This window comes from Microcaecilia unicolor, chromosome 2, assembly GCF_901765095.1.
Source record: "Microcaecilia unicolor chromosome 2, aMicUni1.1, whole genome shotgun sequence".
Taxonomy (NCBI): Eukaryota; Metazoa; Chordata; class Amphibia; order Gymnophiona; family Siphonopidae; genus Microcaecilia; species Microcaecilia unicolor.
In genome coordinates, this window is record NC_044032.1 from 154,594,043 (window position 1) to 154,616,740 (window position 22,698).

General features: G+C 44.8%; 1 protein-coding gene across 1 annotated transcript in view; it reads right to left on the minus strand.

The window, feature by feature from the left end:
• The window catches only part of CHD1 (chromodomain helicase DNA binding protein 1), a 560,349-nt gene that overhangs the window by 380,750 nt on the left and 156,901 nt on the right, over positions 1–22,698 (minus strand). The window contains 1 exon segment of the mRNA XM_030193417.1: positions 21,427–21,605. Coding sequence (XP_030049277.1) covers positions 21,427–21,605 — 179 coding nt within the window.

Genomic DNA, 22,698 nt, shown 5'->3' on the forward strand with positions numbered 1-22,698 from the left:
CAAGTGCAAAGTGATGCACGTGGGAAAGAAGAACCCGAATTATAGCTACGTCATGCAAGGTTCCACGTTAGGAATCACAGGCCAAGAAAGGGATCTAGATGTCGTCGTCGATGATACATTGAAACCTTTTGCTCAGTGTGCTGCTGCAGCTAAGAAAGCAAATAGAATGTTAGATATTATTAGGAAAGGAATGGAAAACAAAAATGAGGATGTTATAATGCCTTTGTATCGCACCATGGTGCGACCGCACCTCGAATATTGTGTTCAATTGGCCGCTGAAGTGGACAGGATGCTGGGCTCGATGGACCCTTAGTCTTTTCCCAGTGTGGCATTACTTATGTACTTATGTAATTCTGGTCGCCGTATCTCAAAAAAGATATAGTGGAATTAGAAAAGGTGTAGAGAAGGGCGACGAAAATGATAAAGGGGATGGGACGACTTCCCTATGAGGAAAGGCTAAAGCGGCTAGGGCTCTTCAGCTTGGAGAAAAGGCGGCTGAGGGGAGATATGATAGAGGTCTATAAAATAATGAGTGGAGTGGAATGGGTAGATGTGAAGCGTCTGTTTTACGCTTTCAAAAAATACTAGGACTAGGGGCCATTCGATGAAGCTACAATGTAGTACATTTAAAACGAAACGGAGAAAATATTTCTTCACTCAATGTGTAATTAAACTCTGGAATTCATTGCCAGAGAATACGGTAAAGGTGGTTAGCTTAGCGGAGTTTAAAAAAAAAAAAGGTTTGGACGGCTTCCTAAAGGAAAAGTCCGTAGACCATTATTTAATGGACTTGGGGAGAATCCACTATTTCTGGGATTAGCAATATAGAATGTTTTGTACTTTTTTGGGATCTTGCCAGGTATTTGTGACCTGGATTGGTCACTGTTGGAAACAGGATGCTGGACTTGATGGACCTTTGGTCGTTCCCAGTATGGCAATACTTAATGTACTTATGTACTAATCCTAAAGGAGGAAGGAATGGGCTTTTCTTCTGATGGATAGTTGGCACCTTCAAAATGTGGTATCTTAGACAATTGTCAATGTCAAAACCTAGGCCAGCCCCATGATGATTTGGGCAAGTTGTTAGTGAGATGAATGAATCCTTGCTGGATATGTTCTTCAGAGGTTGCTAATAGATGAAGTTGTGTTGAAAGATCACATTTCCCAGATCATGTCTCATACTATTATCAGAGTCTTAACAGATTTCTAGGTAAACAATCTTAGGTTACAAAATTATCTTGGTTTTATGCGGAACTATACTGGATATAAGAATGCAAGGATTTCCCTAAACAAGATCTTCTCACTTTATGAAATGGTTAAAGGAATACTTTTCTGAAGTCCTAAAAATCTCTCCTCAAGCCAGGCTTTCTATGGACAAGGTGTATTTTTGTCAGTTCAGAAATGCTAGAGCTGGTGAATGTGCTGTCTAGAGATTCTTTAGTATTCACAAAAACAGATTTGCATTCACATTATTTCTTGGGGTACTTTAAAATTTCTATTAGATTGTAAGCTCTTTGAGCAGGGACTGTCTTTCTTCTATGTTTGTGCAGCGCTGCGTATGCCTTGTAGCGCTATAGAAATGCTAAATAGTAGTAGTAATTGCTTTGGTTCTTTAAAAATCCTGAGAAAATCAATATGGTTCCTGTTTCCAAAAATACACTGACAGGAAGATCTTTCGCAAATGTAAAAATCAGGTTTTGAGTCGGACACCTCTGAAAAGAAATCACGTAATTTCTGGGATGAAGAGACAGAGCCAGGCCCAGGGAAGGACCGCCACAGATGCAGCCGTCCCTCCCACTTGAGCCACCACTGCCCTCCACCCGCTTACCTTCCTGCATCTGCTCCTCCCTCGGTCTGTCACTCTACTACTCCTGTATGCCAGGACCGGGTTATCCCAATCACCCGGGTCTCGACACACAGGAGCAGGACAGAGGCCAGGCACAGGGAATCTTGCCCCCCCCCCCCCCCCTCCACCCCTTGAACAACATATCCAGCAAGGTTTCCCTTATCTCACTAGCAACTCATCCAAATCATGAAGGGAGAAGGATCTGCTAGCCCTAGCCGTGACATCTTGCAGCAGTTTCACGGAAGTAAAACTGAACTAACCAACAGCTTCTCCAAGCAGTCCTTATTTACTCTGGACTCATCCAATAAATCCTTTGCAAAGCAGGTAGTGACGTTATCTTTCTGTGCCAATTTTTGCACTGCAAGCCTTTCTTCCATGAAAGCCTTCTCTTCACATTCTCTATAAGCCTTCTTTATTAAAGCTTTATATCTGAGTTGTCACAGTGCATATATTGCTTCTTATTTTGTTTGGGCCCTTTTTCCATTCTTTGAAGGACATCTTTTGGCTGTAATGGCCTGTTTTACTTCACCTTTTAACCACGCTGACATTTTCTCTTCTCTCCACCTTTGCAAATACGCGGAATGCATCTGGACTGATCTTCCAAGATGGGATTTTTGAATAACGTCCACACCTGATTTACTGTCCTAACCTTTGCAGCCAATCCTTTTAGTTTCTTTTCAACCGTTTACCTCATTTTATTATAGTTGCCCTTTCGAAAATTAAATGCAGCTATAGATTTCTTTTCCAGGTTCATCCCAGATAGTAGTTCAAACTTCATCATGTTATGATCACGGTTTCCCAGGGGGCCCAACACTGCCACTTCTCGCACTATGCCCTGCACGCCACTAAGGACCAGATCCAAATTGGCTCCCCCTCTTGTCAGTTCCTAGACCAGCAACTCCAAGAAGCAGTCGTTTATTACATCTAGAAATTATATCTCCCTGGCACTCCTTGATATAACATTTATCCAGACAATATCGGGGTAATTGAAATCACCCATTACTATAGCATTGCCCAATTTGCCAGCTTTCCTAATCTCTGTAAACATTTCTTCATCCGTCTGTTTATTCTGTCCTGGAGGACGGTAGTACAGCCCAGCAAGAATACTCCTTCCCTTCACATGGAATTTATATCCATAATGATTCCACACTACTGTGTAATGAGAAATGTTTATTTTATTTGACTCAATTCCCTCTAACACAACGCAACCCTCCCTACAATTTGATCCTATTGTGATACAATTTGTACCCTGTTAACACAGTATCCCACTGATTGTCCTCTTCCCACCAAGTTTCTGAGATGCCTATTATATCTACCTCATTATTTAGTGCTATTTATTCACCCATCTTATTTTTTAGGCTTCTAGCATTTGCATACAGGCACTTCAAATTGTGTTTTTTTCCTTTGATCTACAAGTTGCTTAGAAGTTGAATGGGATACTGTGCATCCTTTATCATGCTCTCTAATTAAGCATGCCTGGCTTACTTTCCCTAAATGTCCTGTTTCAATAGTATCCTTCCCTTAGATACTCCACACTGAACAATGCGCTCCTGGGCAACTGTTGCCCCCCCCCCCCCCCTATTTAAAAGCTGCTTTATCTCCTTTTTAAAAAGCCAGTGCCAGCAGCCTGGTTATGTCCAGGTTAAGGTGGAGCCCATCATTTCGGAACAGACTCTCCCTTTCCCAGAATGATCTCCAGTTCATAATAAATCTAAATCAATCATCCCTGCACCATCGTCTCAACCACGCATTGAGACTTCGGAGCTCTGCCTGCCTTTTGGGTCCTGCACGTGAAACGAGGAGCATCTCTGAAAATGCAACTCTGGAGCCTAAATTTGGATTCCAGAACCTCATCCCCATATTTTTCTATGTCATTGGCACCCATATGTACCAAGACAGCTGACTCCTCCCCAACACTAAGATCCTGTCTAGGTGACCCGTGAGGTTCGCCACCTTCACACCAGGCAGATAAGTCACCTGGCAATCCTCAAGTCCACCAGCCACCCAGCTATCTATATGTCTAATAATCGAATCACCAACTACAATAGCTATCCTAACCCTTGCCTCCTGAGCAGAAGTTCTCAAAGACATATCCTTGATGAGAGATGATAGCCCATCCTCTGGTGGGCAGGTCCTGGCTATAGGAGTACTTCCTACTTCACTAGGGTGATGCTCTCCTTCTAGGAAACCACCCTCCTCCAAGGCAGCACAGGGGCTACCAGACTAGAGGTGGGACTTCTCTACAACATCCCTGTAGGTCTCTCCTCTATGTACCTCTTTGTCTCCCTCAGCTCTACCCAGTCTGCTACTCTAGCCTCAAGAGAACGGACCCGTTCTCTGAGAGCTAGGCGCTCTTTGCATCAGGCACACACATATAAACCACTCACCAACTGGGAGATAATCATACATGAGACACTCAATGCAAAAGACTTAATAGCACCCCTCTCGCTGCTGGACTGCTGACAACATCTTAGCATTTTTTTAGTTTTTCAATAATTTAAAACTTGCTAAGGTATTAAGGATATTAACCTAATATAAATATGTCTTTATTTATATGGTATAGTGTGTGATTTATTTAGTGTTTTCTTCTTAGAAAGTAATGAAATGTATTTAAAACTCTGTAAGAGCACTCCTTGCTTGTTATCCTAATTACAAAAACTGACTGAAGAGTTCTGCTGGGGAGGGTGGGCAGGATGAAGACTAAACTAGGTCCTGCAGTGCCTGCTAGAGGCTGTTAACATTGTGGTACAACGTTCAAATTTTAAAGCTAGGGGAAAAAGAGAATGGAGATTAGTTGATAAAGTTTGCTTTTTTAATATTTTTATTCTGCCTATATCACTAATCTACAATTCCTCCTTTAAACCCAATTTTTAAGTTCACAAAGCAAAATAATGTTCACTTACCAGAGAAATGTCCTCTTCCCTCAGAACTTCTAAGAAAGTGGGATCTTTCCTCTTTATATAGATTTGAATCTAAAGGGACTACTTCAAACAGACCCTGTCAAGCTAAAAAGTTAACTTTTCCTTCTAACACTTTGACAATGTTACTTATAAATATATCAAATAGAATCTGCCCCAATACTGATATTTGAGACATAGCAATACTTATCTTTCTGTCCTCTGAGTGAATTCCATTCACAATCACCCTCTCCCACCTGTCAGACAATTTCCGATTAGAGAGCTGCATGAAAATGGGGATCACAGGAATCCTGCAGAACCTGCAGAATTCCCATAGGGATGGAAGTTGCTGCCACGGGAGTTAGTCATAATTTCTGGCAAGGTTCTGAAAAGCTTTCTGTGCTGCAAGTGTGCTATTTTTGGCCAGATAATTTGTCCTCTGATTAAGATTCTGAACTACATCGTTTAGAATCTTCACTCTCTTCTCCGATTGTGCTCAGTATCTGGTTTGTATTCCTGCTTGATGAGGATCCTGGAAGGCATTTAACTTTTGTGGTACCCATAAGACTGTGTTCCTTGGTTAATGTCTCTGAGAGGCCCAAGGCAGCAACAATATTGCTGTTTTGAGCTGTTTCATTTGTGTTTTCATGATACCTCCTGCACAGAGTTTATTAATCTCTGTATCAACTTCAATTCTGATTTATTGAGTATCATAATGCTCCATGCTGTAAAAGATTTTTGTATGATCAACAAATGGGCAGGTGGGTGCCTCTTTTTCACAGATCGCAATCTACCTGAGCCTACTGTAGTTCATTTATTTTGGGGTTGATTTAATCTCTATAGCAATGGGGGTATGCTGGCTGGATACTGTATAGTACTGGAAGTTGCTTTAATTGCAGCCAATTCCTGTTTGAGCTTGGTAAGCTCCCCTTGTATAGAATATATTTCTAGATAGATGAGCAAGCTCTAAGCTGCCACATGGTTTGTCTTATGAGAAACGCACCACAGGTATTGCAATGAATGAAAGTCATATTGATTGGTTGTGGTTTAGAACAGCTATGTTGTGATGAGTACCAATTAGGAAGAGAACATGATTACCACTTGAATTATGTATTATGTATATTTGGGGGAGGTGATGACAATAGAAAATAACCCTAGAACCAAAGGGGTTAAATACATATTTGCATTGGGGATGCTTTATTTGAAGACGAGTTGTCAACAGGAAGTACGTAGTGAGAACAGCTGTTGATGTTAAATAGATGCCATCGCCATATTGGTTTTTACATTGATGGTGTTAAGACGGCAAAGGAAAGTGAGACGGTAAAGCTAAGGGTTTATAGATAACGTAGTTATTATACAGTATGGTTTAAAAAGTTGTAGATTGTCTACATTAAATGTAATTCATTGCAGGTCCGGTGCTATGACTCCCCCTTGACAAAGCAGTACCAGCGAAACAGGCACTGTCGGGGAAAGAGGGCATACCGGCAGACACAGATAATTGACATATAGCCATCAGTATTGATAAGGTAGCTTTAGAGTGAGATAACGACGCTAGTAAAATTCAGAAACACAGTAATTATAGAGAGGAGGAGGAGTGCGAGTCTATGATTAAAAATACACACACAAGCTAAGACTCACCATAAAGGTGAAGTGGAATCAGCTGTGGTGGATATATGAGACTTTCCCTTCATTATTAGTTAACAAAACGATTACCATAAAGGCGATCATTACTCTGAATATATTCTCTACTTCTAGTGAAATTGTAAGTATTTCTAGGATAAGCAGTAAAAAATCTTTTATTCTGGGATCATCAGGTACTTGTGACCTGGATTGGCCAGTGTTGCAAACAGGATATTGGGCTTGATAGATCTTTGGTCTGTCCCAGCATGGCGCTTATGTTCTTATGTAAGACTGGTCTAATGTTTGGCAGTTAAAATTTAATGCAAGGAAGTGTAGAGCAATGCACTCAGGGTATAAAAATCTAAAAGGACCTGTACGCAATAGTGCATGTGAGGCTGATATGCACAGATCAAGAGACAGTCTTTGGGGGGATAGTGTCTGAGGAACTCATGGTAGCAAAGCAATGTGACGTGGTAGCCAAAACCATTAACATGCTAGACTGTATAGAGAGGGTTAACCAGCTGAAGAGGAGATATTAATGCTCCTGTACCAGTCATTAGTGAGAATTGTGGTCAGTTTGAAATCCATATTTTACTAAGGATATAAAAAGACTTGAATCTGTTCAGAAGACGTTGATAAAAATGGTATGGGGTTTGCACCAAAAGATGTATGAGAAGATACTTCAATATGTATATTCTAGACAGAGGAAAAGAAGATCAGGGAAAATATGATATAGATGTTTAAATACTTGAATGGTATTAATGAACCACCAATTGTTTTTCAGATATGGAGAAGCTGCAGAAGAACATGAATTGAAGTTGCAAGGAGGTAAATTTAAGAACAACAGAGAGGATGAATGCCTGGAATACTCTCCCTGCTCCCCCCACACACCCCCACTAAAAACTCACCTCCTCAAAAAGGTCTATCCCACCGATCCAACGTAAATCCCCACACCAAGCAACACAGCATAACCAATGATTGTACTGAACCATTTACAATCTTCATGCCCTTCGACCCCATGACGCCTGATTCACACCTACCTCTTTTGACCACAACATAACCTTGTATTTGTTATCAACCGATTTGGAAAACGCCTTTACGGTACTATGCAAGCCACATTGAGCCTGCAAATAGGTGGGAAAATGTGGGGTACAAATGTAACAAACAAATAAAAGTGTGACAAACTTCAGAAACATGTGGGATAAATGTAGAGGTTCCCTATAGAGTGAAGGAAGGAATCAAATAAAAGAGCAAAATAGAGCAAAGGAAGGAATCAAATAAAAACAAATGACCTTCACAAGCACTGAAAATGACCATTTTCAAACTAGAAAAACATCTATCTTTTTTCTTTGAAAAGACTATTTCTAAGATGTTGTTGTGCTTAGTACATCTATCTTTTTGGACTATTTAAAAAATAAAAACATCCAAGTGAAAAACGTACAAAATCAAGCCACTGGGACATAGGAGGAGCCAGATTTCCTAGTAGAGCCAGTCATCCCAGCAGAGCAGTGGGGAACCCTAGGAGGCACTGCAGTGGACTTCACGTAAAACATCAAAGGCACACATTTTACCACTGCCCCCTTATATTGTATGGTGAGCCCTTCAAAACACATGAAAAAACTTCTGTACCCAACTACAAACCACTACAATAATCTATATGGCTGCAGGTATCATCTATATGTGGGTATAGTAGTAGTTTGTTTGTTTAGGGTTTTTTTTTTTTTTTTTGGGGGGGGGGGGAGGTTGGGGGGCTGATACTTTCCACCAGAAGTGTAATAGCTAAGAGTGGACTTGGGGTCTGGGTCACCTTCTCTACAGTGCACTACACCGACCACTAGACTACTTCCAGGCTGCTTGCTGCTCTAATTGGACTGGCCATAACATCTGAAGCTATCATAGAGGCTAGTATGTACTGTTTCATTTACATTTTTGCGGGGTGGGAGGGGGTCAGTGACCACTGGAGTAAGGGGGTGGTCATTCCTTTATTCCTGCAGTGGTCATTTAGGGCACTTTTTGTGGATTATTAGTTAATAAAGCAGATCTAGACCAAAATGTCTAACTTATAGCACTGGATGTTTTTGTTTTGTTCCATTATGGCAGAAATCTTCCAAGTGTTTGGAATGACTAAATCCCACCCTTACACACCCCTGGCATGCTCCCTTCTGATTTGAATGCACTTCTGATGGACATCATAGAAAAATATCTAAACATTGGTTTTGAAAATACTAATTGGAAGTTTTTGTGAGAAAAACATCCAAATGCTATTTTATGCCAATTTTTGGTCATTTTTCTCTTTTGAAAATGAGCCCCTAAGCGTATTATTATTATTATTAGGATTTATTTACCACCTTTTTGAAGGAATTCACTCAAGGCGGTGTATAGTAAGAATAGATCAAACATGAGCAATAGGTAATTACAGCACTAAAAATATTCAACTAACAATACAAAGTATGGCATGGTATACTACTTGCAATGTCAACACAAAACATAAAGCGAATGCTACATACCTGTAGAAGGTATTCTCCGAGGACAGCAGGCTGATTGTTCTCACTGATGGGTGACGTCCACGGCAACCCCTCCAATCGGAAACTTCACTAGCAAAGGCCTTTGCTAGTCCTCGCGCGCTCATGTGCACCGCGCATGCGCGGCCGTCTTCCCACCCGAACCGGCTCGTGTTCGTCAGTCCCATATGTAGCAAAACAAAGCAAGGGAAGACACAACTCCAAAGGGGAGGTGGGCGGGTTTGTGAGAACAATCAGCCTGCTGTCCTCGGAGAATACCTTCTACAGGTATGTAGCATTCGCTTTCTCCGAGGACAAGCAGGCTGCTTGTTCTCACTGATGGGGTATCCCTAGCCCCCAGGCTCACTCAAAACAACAACCATGGTCAATTGGGCCTCGCAACGGCGAGGACATAACTGAGATTGACCTAAAAAATTTACCAACTAACTGAGAGTGCAGCCTGGAACAGAACAAACAGGGCCCTCGGGGGGTGGAGTTGGATCCTAAAGCCCAAACAGGTTCTGAAGAACTGACTGCCCGAACCGACTGTCGCGTCGGGTATCCTGCTGCAGGCAGTAATGAGATGTGAATGTGTGGACAGATGACCACGTCGCAGCTTTGCAAATTTCTTCAATAGAGGCTGACTTCAAGTGGGCTACCGACGCGGCCATGGCTCTAACATTATGAGCCGTGACATGACCCTCAAGAGCCAGCCCCGCCTGGGCGTAAGTGAAGGAAATGCAATCTGCTAGCCAATTGGATATGGTGCGTTTCCCCACAGCCACTCCCCTCCTATTGGGATCAAAAGAAACAAACAATTGGGCGGACTGTCTGTTGAGCTATGTCCGCTCCAGGTAGAAGGCCAATGCTCTCTTGCAGTCCAATGTGTGCAGCTGACGTTCAGCAGGGCAGGAATGAGGACGGGGAAAGAATGTTGACAAGACAATTGACTGGTTCAGATGGAACTCCGACACGACCTTTGGCAAGAACTTAGGGTGAGTGCGGAGGACTACTCTGTTATGATGAAATTTGGTATAAGGGGCCTGGGCTACCAGGGCCTGAAGCTCACTGACTCTACGAGCTGAAGTAACTGCCACCAAGAAAATGACCTTCCAGGTCAGGTACTTCAGATGGCAGGAATTCAGTGGCTCAAAAGGAGGTTTCATCAGCTGAATGAGGACGACATTGAGATCCCATGACACTGTAGGAGGCTTGACAGGGGGCTTTGACAACAGCAAACCTCTCATGAAGCGAACAACTAAAGGCTGTCCTGAGATCGGCTTACCTTCCACACGGTAATGGTATGCACTAATCGCACTAAGGTGAACCCTTACAGAGTTGGTCTTGAGACCAGACTCAGACAAGTGCAGAAGGTATTCAAGCAGGGTCTGTGTAGGACAAGAGCGAGGATCTAGGGCCTTGCTGTCACACCAGACGGCAAACCTCCTCCATAGAAAGAAGTAACTCCTCTTAGTGGAATCTTTCCTGGAAGCAAGCAAGACGCGGGAGACACCCTCTGACAGACCCAAGAGGCAAAGTCTACGCTCTCAACATCCAGGCCGTGAGAGCCAGGGACCGGAGGTTGGGATGCAGAAGCGCCCCTTCGTCCTGTGTGATGAGGGTCGGAAAACACTCCAATCTCCACGGTTCTTCGGAGGACAACTCCAGAAGAAGAGGGAACCAGATCTGACGCGGCCAAAAAGGAGCAATCAGAATCATGGTGCCTCGATCTTGCTTGAGTTTCAACAAAGTCTTCCCCACCAGAGGTATGGGAGGATAAGCATACAGCAGACCCTCCCCCCAGTCCAGGAGGAAGGCATCCGATGCCAATCTGCCGTGGGCCTGAAGCCTGGAACAGAACTGAGGGACTTTGTGGTTGGCTCGAGATGCGAAGAGTTCTACCAAGGGGGTGCCCCACACCTGGAAGATCTGTCGCACTACCCTGGAATTGAGCGACCACTCGAGAGGTTGCATAATCCTGCTCAACCTGTCGGCCAGACTGTTGTTTACGCCTGCCAGATATGTGGCTTGGAGCACCATGCCGTGACGGCGAGCCCAGAGCCACATGCTGACGGCTTCCTGACACAGGGGGCGAGATCCGGTGCCCCCCTGCTTGTTGACGTAGTACATGGCAACCTGGTTGTCTGTCTGAATTTGGATAATTTGGTGGGACAGCCGATCTCTGAAAGCCTTCAGAGCGTTCCAGATCGCTCGCAACTCCAGAAGATTGATCTGCAGATCGCGTTCCTGGAGGGACCAGCTTCCTTGGGTGTGAAGCCCATCGACATGAGCTCCCCACCCCAGGAGAGACGCATCCGTGGTCAGCACTTTTTGAGGCTGAGGAATTTGGAAGGGACGTCCCAGAGTCAGATTGGACCAAATCGTCCACCAATACAGGGATTCGAGAAAACTCGTGGACAGGTGGATTACGTCTTCTAGATCCCCAGCAGCCTGAAACCACTGGGAAGCTAGGGTCCATTGAGCAGATCTCATGTGAAGGCGGGCCATGGGAGTCACATAGACTGTGGAGGCCATGTGGCCTAGCAATCTCAACATCTGCCGAGCTGTGATCTGCTGGGACGCTCGCACCCGCGAGACGAGGGACAACAAGTTGTTGGCTCTCGTCTCTGGGAGGTAGGCGTGAGCCGTCCGAGAATCCAGCAGAGCTCCTATGAATTCGAGTCTCTGCACTGGGAGAAGATGGGACTTTGGATAATTTATCACAAACCCCTGTAGCTCCAGGAGGCGAATAGTCATCTGCATGGACTGCAGGGCTCCTGCCTCGGATGTGTTCTTCACCAGCCAATCGTCGAGATATGGGAACACGTGCACCCCCAGCCTGCGAAGTGCCGCTGCTACTACAGCCAAGCACTTTGTGAACACCCTGGGCGCAGAGGCGAGCCCAAAGGGTAGCACACAGTACTGAAAGTGACTTGTGCCCAGCTGAAATCGCAGATACTGTCTGTGAGCTGGCAGTATCGGGATGTGTGTGTAGGCATCCTTCAAGCCCAGAAAGCATAGCCAATCGTTTTCCTGAATCATGGGAAGGAGGGTGCCCAGGGAAAGCATCCTGAACTTTTCTTTGACCAGATATTTGTTCAGGGCCCTTAGGTTTAGGATGGGACGCATCCCCCCTGTTTTCTTTTCCACAAGGAAGTACCTGGAATAGAATCCCAGCCCTTCTTGCCCGGATGGCACGGGCTCGACCGCATTGGCGCTGAGAAGGGCGGAGAGTTCCTCTGCAAGTACCTGCTTGTGCTGGAAGCTGTAAGACTGAGCTCCCGGTGGACAATTTGGAGGTTTTGAGGCCAAATTGAGGGTGTATCCTTGCCGGACTATTTGGAGAACCCACTGATCGGAGGTTATGAGAGGCCACCTTTGGTGAAAAGCTTTCAACCTCCCTCCGACTGGCAGGTCGCCCGGCACTGACACTTGGATGTCGGCTATGCTCTGCTGGAGCCAGTCAAAAGCTCGTCCCTTGCTTTTGCTGGGGAGCCGAGGGGCCTTGCTGAGGCGCACGCTGCTGACGAGAGCGAGCGCGCTGGGGCTTAGCCTGGGCCGCAGGCTGTCGAGAAGGAGGATTGTACCTACGCTTGCCAGAAGAGTAGGGAACAGTCTTCCTTCCCCCAAAAAATCTTCTACCTGTAGAGGTAGAGGCTGAAGGCTGCCGGCGGGAGAACTTGTCGAATGCGGTGTCCCGCTGGTGGAGCTGCTCTACCACCTGTTCGACTTTCTCTCCAAAAATGTTATCCGCACGGCAAGGCGAGTCCGCAATCCGCTGCTGGATTCTATTCTCCAGGTTGGAGGCACGCAGCCATGAGAGCCTGCGCATCACCACACCTTGAGCAGCGGCCCTGGACGCAACATCAAAGGTGTCATACACCCCTCTGGCCAGGAATTTTCTGCACGCCTTCAGCTGCCTGACCACCTCCTGAAAAGGCTTGGCTTGCTCAGGGGGGAGCGCATCAACCAAGCCCGCCAACTGCCGCACATTGTTCCGCATGTGTATGCTCGTGTAGAGCTGGTAGGACTGAATTTTGGCCACGAGCATAGAAGAATGGTAGGCCTTCCTCCCAAAGGAGTCCAAGGTTCTAGAGTCCTTGCCCGGGGGCGCCGAAGCATGCTCCCTAGAACTCTTGGCCTTCTTTAGGGCCAAATCCACAACTCCAGAGTCGTGAGGCAACTGAGTGCGCATCAGCTCTGGGTCCCCATGGATCCGGTACTGGGACTCGATCTTCTTGGGAATGTGGGGGTTAGTTAAAGGCTTGGTCCAGTTCGCCAGCAATGTCTTTTTTAGGACATGGTGCATGGGTACAGTGGACGCTTCCTTAGGTAGAGAAGGATAGTCCAGGAGCTCAAACATTTCAGCCCTGGGCTCGTCCTCCACAACCACCGGGAAGGGGATGGCCGTAGACATCTCCCGGACAAAGGAAGCGAAAGACAGACTCTCGGGAGGAGAAAGCTGTCTCTCAGGAGAGGGAGTGGGATCGGAAGGAAGACCCTCAGACTCCTCGTCAGAGAAATATCTGGGGTCTTCTTCCTCTTCCCACGAGGCCTTACCCTCGGTGTCAGACACAAGTTCACGGACCTGTGTCTGCAACCGTGCTCGACTCGACTCTGTGGAGCCACGTCCACGATGGGGGCGTCGAGAGGTAGACTCCCTCGCCCGCATCGGCGAAGCTCCCTCCGCCGACGTAGTCGGGGAGCCTTCCTGGGAGGCGACGGCAGCCGGTACCGCACGCGGCACCGACGCCGGAGACCTCACCTCGGGCGATGGGCCAGCCGGCGCCACGCTCGACGGTACCGGTGGCGCAAGCACCGCCGGTACCGGAGGGGTAGGGCGCAACAGCTCTCCCAGAATCTCTGGGAGAACGGCCCGGAGGCTCTCGTTCAGAGCGGCTGCAGAGAAAGGCATGGAGGTTGATGCAGGCGTCGACGTCAGAACCTGTTCCGGGCTGTCCAGAGTGGAACGCATCGACACCTCCTGAACAGAGGGTGAGCGGTCCTCTCGGTGCCGATGCCTGGTGGGTGCCGACTCCCTCGGCGACCCAGAGCTCTCGGTGCCGACCCGGGAAGGAGACCGATGACGATGCTTCTTCGATTTCTTGGAACGAAGCATGTCACCGGAGCTTCCCGGCACCGACGAGAAGGACGTAGAATCCAGTCGTCGCTTCCTCGGGGCCGAGGCCGAAGGAGGTCGGTCTCGGGGGGGCTGTACCGCAGGAGCCCTCAGGGTAGGGGGAGACCCACCCGAAGGCTCACCGCCACCAGCAGGGGAATGGACAGCCCTCACCTGCACTCCAGACGAAGCACCACCGTCCGACGACATCAGCAGACGAGGTCCCGGTACCACCGACGTCGATGCAGCTATCCGATGTCTCGGCGCCGATGCAGAGGGCCGATGCCTCGATGCACTCGCGGCCGAGGATGAAGCTCTGGATGCTGAAGACGTCGATGCACTCGATACCCCCGGTGCCGATGAAGAGCCCGAGAACAAAACGTTCCACTGGGCCAATCTCGCTACCTGAGTCCGCTTTTGCAAAAGGGAACACAGACTACAGGCCTGCGGGCGGTGCCCAGCCCCCAAGCACTGAAGACAAGACGCGTGCCTGTCAGTGAGCGAGATGACCCGGGCGCACTGGGTGCACTTCTTGAAGCCGCTGGTAGACTTCGATGTCATGGGCGGAAAAATCACGCCGGCGAGATCAAAAGTCGAAATGGCGGAAAAGGCACCGAAAAAACAAGGGGAAGAAAACTTCGACCCGAGGCCTAAAAGCGGCCTACCCCGACGACGAAAGAAAACTTACCGGGGCGAAAGCTGAAAATAGCGGGGGAAGAAAAGACCAAGAGTCTTTTCCCCACACAGAATGGATTAGAATTTTTCTCTTCGAAAACACACGACGAACGCGCGAGGTCGACTTTGCGGGGCCCGACACGGCGAAAACACGACCGTACCGAGCGCGGACAAAAGAAGACTGACGAACACGAGCCGGTTCGGGCGGGAAGACAGACGCGCATGCGCGGTGTGCATGAGCGCGCGAGGACTAGCAAAGGCCTTTGCTAGTGAAGTTTCCGATTGGAGGGACTGCCGTGGACGTCACCCATCAGTGAGAACAAGCAGCCTGCTTGTCCTCGGAGAATAAAACATTATAATTGATAGTGAAGGGTAAGGCAAAGTTGTAACATAATGATGGGTAAGAAAGTAGGACGTTAAAAAGTAAGGTGACTGATTTGACAAAAGTTGCACATGAGGTCAGAGAGATGGTTAAATATTATCTCAGCTAGGTTAGGAGTGGATAAACATGTTCCGCTGCAGTATGTGCAGCCCGAGTCACTCCTTGTGTGTGTGGGTGAGACTAACAAGTTAGTTACTTCTTCCATTAAAGGCCTGGTTGAAGAGCCAAGCTTTCACCTGCTTCCTGAAGTACAGATAGTCTTGTGTTAAGCGGAGCCTTTCAGGCAATGCATTCCAGAGTGTGAGGGCTACTCCGGAGAAGGCTCGCTTGCAGGTATCACATCATGTAATGTCTTTTGTAGAGGGTGTGTTTAGTGAAAGTCCTTGGGAGGACCTTAGTGTCCTCGGCAGTGTGTGAAGGATCATCCTATTTTTCAGATACTCAGGGCCATTTCCTTTCAGGGCCTTGAAGATCAGACATAGAGTTTTAAATTTAGCCCTGTATTGTACTGGTTGCCAATGAACTTTTTGCAAAAATGGTGTGATGTGGTCACGTCGCTTGCAACCTTGTATGAGTCTTGCTGCTGCATTCTGAATCAACTGGAGCTGGTGTAGGCCCTTTTTAATCAGACCATTGTATAGTACATTGCAGTAATCCAGTCTTGATGGAGTGCATAACTGAGATAAGATTTACCTTCTCGATGTAAGGAGAGAGGCAGTGTAGCTGTCGCAAATAGTAGAAGCAGCTCTTGAAGGCTGCTTGGATTTGGGGGATCAGAATAAGTGTTGAATCTAACTGTATTCCAAGGATCCTGACTTGTGATTTGAGGGGGAGTTCATACTTCCTAAAAGGGATTTTGATGTCAGGTATGTATCCACTTGTGTTAGGGACCCAGAGGAGCTCGGTTTTACTTGGGTTCAGGCAAAGTTTGTTGTGTTTAGCCCATTCTTGAATTGATGCTAGACAGGTAATCAGTTTATTCAAGGCTGTAGGTGAGTCAGGTTCAATGGGTATGAGCAGCTGCACATCATCCACATAGATGTAGAACTGAGTGTCCATTGACCAAATCAGCTCAGCTAGTGGCTTGAGGTAGATATTGAAACAGAATAGGTGACAGTATCGATCTTTGTGGTACTCCGCAGGTCAGTGTCCATGGTGGTGATGAATTGCTGCCAAACATTATGGATTGTTGCCTGTCTGATAGATAGGATCTGAACCAGGCAAGTACTGTTCCATTGATACCTGTTTCTGTCAGTCGTGCTAGCAAGATATCATGATCCAGTGTCAAAAGCTGCTGAGAAATCTAGCAGTACTAACATCGAGGCGAATCCCTTGTCTCGATTTCTGTGAAGATCATCTAGCAGGGATACGAGGACTGTTTCTGTTCCATAACCGGGTTTGAATCCAGACTGACATGGATCTAGCCAGTTACTCTTTTCTAGTCATTCATTAAGTTGAATACAGACTGTTTTTGTTCTAAGAGTTTCCCTAGAAACGGGATATTGGATACTGGCCTGTAACTTTCAAGTTTGACCTGGTCAAGGTTGTTTTTCTTCAGCAGAGGGCGAACCATTGCCCTTTTTAATGCTGTTGGTAGTTGCCCATTAGAAAGAGAGGTGTTCACAATTTTTGAGGCGACTTCTATAAGGCCCATACTGGCCTGCTGCACTATCTTTGATGGGCAGGGATCAAGGGAGCAGGTAGTTGGTCGAAGGTCTCTTAGGATTTTGTCAAGGCTCTCCTCTATCATTACGTTAAAGGTGTTCCATCTGTCTATATTAGGAGGGGTGAGTTTGTGCACCCCTAGTTGACTGGTTGGGGACTAGGTGGGATTGCCTGTAAATCCTGGTGGAGACTTTTAATTTTGTTGGCAAAGTATGCAGCAAAATCACTGCAGTTCAGTTTAGACTAGGCAGGCTGGTTCTGTTGTGGAGGTTGCAGTAGGCTGTTTACTATACTGAACAGCTGCTTGGTTGAACTGGCAGCCTGTGCAATGCATTGACAGAAATACTGTTTTTTGGTTGCTGTTAAGGCTTGGCGGTACTTTGCCATGTGCTTCCTGCAGTTTAGCCTGTCTTCATCCAGATGAGATTTGTTCCATCTCCTTTCCAGTTTTCGTCCTTCGCATTTAAGGATCCGAAGTTCTGGAGAAAACCAAGGTGAGAGAGTGTGGGTGGGACCTAAGACCTTTTTTTTTAGCAGTGCTGTTTTATCTAAGGTATTGGCTAAGTGTGTTCCAGATGTCAACTTGTTCTGACACTGTTGTTGTCTTTTCATCTACATGTGGATAGTCCAAGGCCTCTAAGAAATTCTAAGCAGTCAGCATTTTTTTGTCTCTGATCTCCTTCCAAACTCTGGGAGGTGCCATATACTTCAGGTGGTCACATAGGGAGCATTTAATTAGAAAATGGTCTGACCATGATAAGGGTGTTATTTCAATACTGTTATCCCACAATTCTGGGATATCCACCCCTTTGTAGAATATCAGGTCTAGTATGTGACCCTTTTTGTGGGTTGCAGAATTGATCATCTGTGTAAATCCTAGTGCTGTCATCATGTCCAGAAAGGAAGCTGTGGTGGTATCTGGGGTTTTGATGTGTAGATTGAAGTCTCACATGATCACCAGCCTAGGGTAATTCAGGGTCATTTGAGTAATCAGGTCTAGGAGGTTTTGCACAGATAACGTGTTGTTACGAGGTGCTCTGTATACCACGAGCAGCCAGATTGGTTTCTCCTCTTCAAGTTGGATTAAAGAAATTCTGATCCATGTAGCTGGGGGGTGGATATTCTGCGCAGTTTGTGTCCCGATTCAAGATTGCTACCCCTCCACCCTGTCTTCCTGGTCTTGGTTGATGTTGGATGTTGAACCCTGTTGGGCATAGTTCAGCCAGTAGTAACCCCCCCAGTTTCATCTAGCCAGGTTTTGTTTATTCCTAGGATGTCAAGATGCTGTTCATTTATGGCATCATGGATCACCGAGGATTTCTTTGCAGCTGATCTGGCATTCACCGTCCTGGCCAAGTGTACAGGAAGAGCCTTTTTCAAATGAAGGAGAGCTCTGGAATGAGAGGGCATATGACAAAGTTAAGAGGGAATAGGCTTAGGAGTAACCTAAGGAAGTATTTCACAGAAAGGGTGGTGGAGGCGTGGAATGGCCTCCCAGTGGAGGTGGTGGAGTCAAGGACTGTTCCAGTATTTTAAAAGGCATGGGATAAGCATGTGGGATCACTTAAGAACAGGAAGAATTAGGGGTTACAGAGGATGGGTAGACTGGATGGGTCATATGGCTTTTATCTGCCGTCATGTTTCTATGTTTCTATAGTTCCCACGGGTGGTCTGGGGGTGTTGTGGGTTGCTTTGGTGTGACAGTGAGGTGGTCTTTTAAGTACTGTTATGTAGGTATTTGAAATCTTGCACTTTTGCCTTCTCTTTGGTTGGTGGGGATTATGGTTTCCTCTCCCACACACCACTGGGATACTTGCATGACACATTTATTGTGTCAGAAGCTAGTTAGGTAAAATTTCACTGGGTGGCGCTGCAATCCACTCTTTGGAGTACACCCTGTAGATCAGCAATCTTCCTAGTTGGCAATGCAGGGTTAAGGTGTTAATATCTGAAAGAACAGACCTTTTTACAGTTGTAAATTCAGACCAGGCCTGTGAGATCAAAGTCTTCCATCAAACAGAGAAACAAATGGTTGCACTTAGCACTTCTATGTGAAATTCTTGGAGACAGTGCATAGGTTTCCTTAGTTTTAAGGAACCTAAAGATTCAGAATTACAGAAGTAGATTATATAGTAAAAATAAATTTTTAACTCACGGATTGCAGGTATGAACTTTAGAGTTTCTGGTTCTGATATCCTTGGCTGGTCCAATTGATGCAGGTCGCTGTAGGCTTTTTCTTTATTGTCCCAGAGGAAGGATAGATGTAAATAACGATCCAGCTCCAATCACAGAGCATAAGGAGAGATACTTAGGGGAGATAAAATTTTCTTTCTCCATCCAAAAATAAATGGAAGAAGTTCCCTGTAAAACTGAGGACTGGTGCCTCAACACAGACTGTGCAATGTGGAGAAATCTGAATCTATTTTTGTGAAGTATTTGGATGGAATAAGGAAAAGGCGGGAAAATTTTGAAAATTATACCAAGAGGTTGAATCTGAGGTTTGTTAACTTTCCCAGATCTATTTTATCATATTTTAGATATGTTGAAGAAATATCATAAGGAGATGTTGAATATCCCAAATAAGACCGTACCACCTATTACTAGGGTTTTACATTCCAACTGGAGGCTAGCCTAGAAGAAGAGAAAGTGCTCCATGGACTACTATATTATTAGAAGATTCAAATTTGGACGTGACTGGCCAAGTGACCCGCCTAGTGACATATGAACTGGAGCATGATAAAATCTGGATGTTAAAACTTTTTTTTTTTTTTAATTTAGGAATGAAGTATTTCTGTGATCAAAAATCTTTGCTTTACCAGATATTTCTACAGTTTCTCAAGAAAGATGGAAGTCTTACTTAGCTATGAGAGCGCAGGTTATTTCCTCTAAAGGAACATTTGTGCTCAGAATTCCATGTTTGTGAGTTACCAACAATGCTAATTCAAAATATTTTTAATGATCCAGTTTTAATTGAAGAACTTCCTTGATCATAAATTTCTTATTTCTATTATACCTATGGGTTTGGGAAGTCAAGAGGGTAAGGATACAAAGAAATATATTACTGGCTACAACCAGGCTTTAGATTTCCTATGATGTATTTCCCAATTTTGGTTTGAAGATCATGCCATATTGCTGTGTTCTGCCCCCTCCACCCATTGAGATCTTCTTTACAAACATATGTAACTAAAAGTGAGCCTTTTTTTTTTTGGAGTGTTCTCTTTCAATTTGGATTGCCTTGTGTTAGTTTGTTACATTCCTTTACAAGAAGTTTTTTTCTTGTAATGTTTGTTCAACACTGCATAAATAAAAGAAAATTTAAAAAAAGGAATAGGCTGTTATTTGCAATGACATGTTTGTATCGTTATTCATCAAAAATGGTGTGCACTATGCGGAAAGAGGGCACACTATTTCAGAGAAAGTGTGCACTCTTTCCCAGTAGTGGACCATTATATTTGCACAAACAAGCATACATGCACACTCTATTGGGAAAACTATGCACTCTCTTTTTGTATAGTGTGCACTCTTTTCACTGATTTCCAAAGAGTGCACACTATACAGAGACTGACAAAGCAAAACAAAACAAAAAAATGAATATAATGGGTAGGGTATGGGTGAGGCTCCCAGTTATGCATGTAACTCCACTGATTTCCAAAGAGTGCACACTATACAGAGACTGACAAAAGCAAAACAAACAAAAAATGAATATAATGGGTAGGGTATGGGTGAGGCTCCCAGTTATGCATGTAACTTACAGAATACTATAAGTTATGTACTTTTACTACATTTAGGTGCCCACCCATGTCAGCTCTAAGACTGGTATAACTGTGGACGCATAGATGTTAGGTGCACCAATGCTGAGTTAAGCTAGTATTCTAAAACAGAATCTGGGTATCCTGGTTTCTGTCAGGTACTTGTGACCTGGACTGGCCACTGCTAGTAGTAGGATACTGGGCAAGATGGACCACTGGTCTGACCCAGCATGGCTATTCTTATGTTCACTTTAAGCAGGGCATAGAGGGATGTAACCTGAATGGAGTGACAGGTAAAACTCCTAACAAGGGCAGAGAGGGATACAAACAGCACAGAACAGCAGGTAGAACTCTAGCCACCTTATTTGCCATCAATTACTGTGTTGCAATAAACTTGCAGTTAGATAAGTTTCTTTTGAAAAAGGATGATTGATGAAATAAACCAACATAATCTTCAGTCTTGGAATGTGTTTATGTATTCCCTTCTCTCATGAAAAATAAAAATGGTACAGAGAATTGTCAACTCCAAAGGCTCAGAAATCACCTAGTAAACTAGGTAGAGACTTCAAAAATTGCCAAGTCTGAAAGGATTACCATCAAACTAGTCAAGCATTCCATCTATGCATAATTTATTAATTAAAAATTCTCTCCAATCCTATTACACAATTGTATACAAATGAAAGTCAAAGTAGGTAAAACATTAACTGTTTTCTAACGGAAGTATATCAGTGGGTATGAGAGTGAAGGAAGATATATATAATATGAGGAGTTGTCTAAGGCAAGACAAAGAAAAAACACACTGCATTTCTAAATCCATATTTATTCATTGACAATTTTAACTGGTTTCTAATAAAAAAAATACATTTTAACTAAGTATATACAAATGCTAGTTTCTGAATAATGTATAAAGGATTTGTGAATACATTAGTTTATTATCACATCCTAAATATTTTAATTTTTACATATACTTACTTTGCACTCCTTGAAAGGTATTGTTTTGGATTGATTTCTGTTTATATACTCATCAATACGGGCCTGGAATTTTTTTCCAATGAGAGCTCCATCTTCCCAGCTGCACTCAGAGTATGGCAGACCTTGCCACTTGCAAAAATAATCTGGGTATCCTGCTGCTGACTTCTGATTTGAGTGAGCTATTGAACAAAAAAAAAAAAAAAAAAAACTTTCACATTCATATTTTTCTACAAGTTCATTTTCATAATTCAACAATTTGAGAGTTCCAAAGCAACGATCTACAACATTACTACAGCAGAACAAATAGAAATATAAAATTTAGTGTGACATTTTGCTACCAGGTGGGATAAATAAGGTTGCTTAACTGTTGAGTCCACTCCAACCTAATAAGTGCTCGACAAACCCCGGTCACCAAAACGATTTAAAAAATAAAATTGGACCTATTACCTTGGTTTTGTGGCCTAAATACTCAGGCATCAACAGCAGCAGGCTCTCTCTCTTCCATCTCCCCCTACCCTCACACATACACACCATCCACAGCATCTCCAACACACATGTAACTTGTCCTCAGCTGATTATACGCAAAAGAAAAGGAGAGAGGTTGTCTGCCCAACATGCAGCCAATCTAGCAATGGAAAGAAACTTTAGGCTGCAGCTGCTACGGTAATGGGGGAGAAAATCCACTCCTTCCCAGCTACAGTTGGCTGTACACCACCTCGAGCACATTATGAATGGCAAATTTATAAATGTGCATAAATTCATCTGTTCTAAATCTAGCTCCTAGATCCTAAGAAAATTTGTTGAGGCCTGTCCTAACAAATGAAGATGTCACCAGCATACAAACAACATGGTTCTCTGTGTATAAATCTTTTCAAATTTGGCGTCCCATAATAATATAATGGCCCCCGGAGGAACAGAGAATGGAGTTGGGTTCTTCCTCTCAGAGAAACCCTGAAGGATAGACTGAACAAAGATGTCCATAAGTAGCTAGTGCTGTACTGGCTGCTATAGGTAGAGAAGCACCAATAGTGGACAGACCCTGAATCATCTTTAAGCTCCACTGTTTCTTTCAGCAGTGTCCTGCTGCCCAAAGAGCACTGTCCCTTTTTTATGCCATTCTCAGGGTTGGAGCTAGTTACAGATGATGAACATTGCCAAAGGGGCAATCTTAAAACTCCCTCAGAAGAGAGAAGGGTGCATTGGAAATAGAGACCTGCATGGGAATGTGGTTTGCGGGAATCCCACGGCAATCACTCCCACCCTGCGGGATTC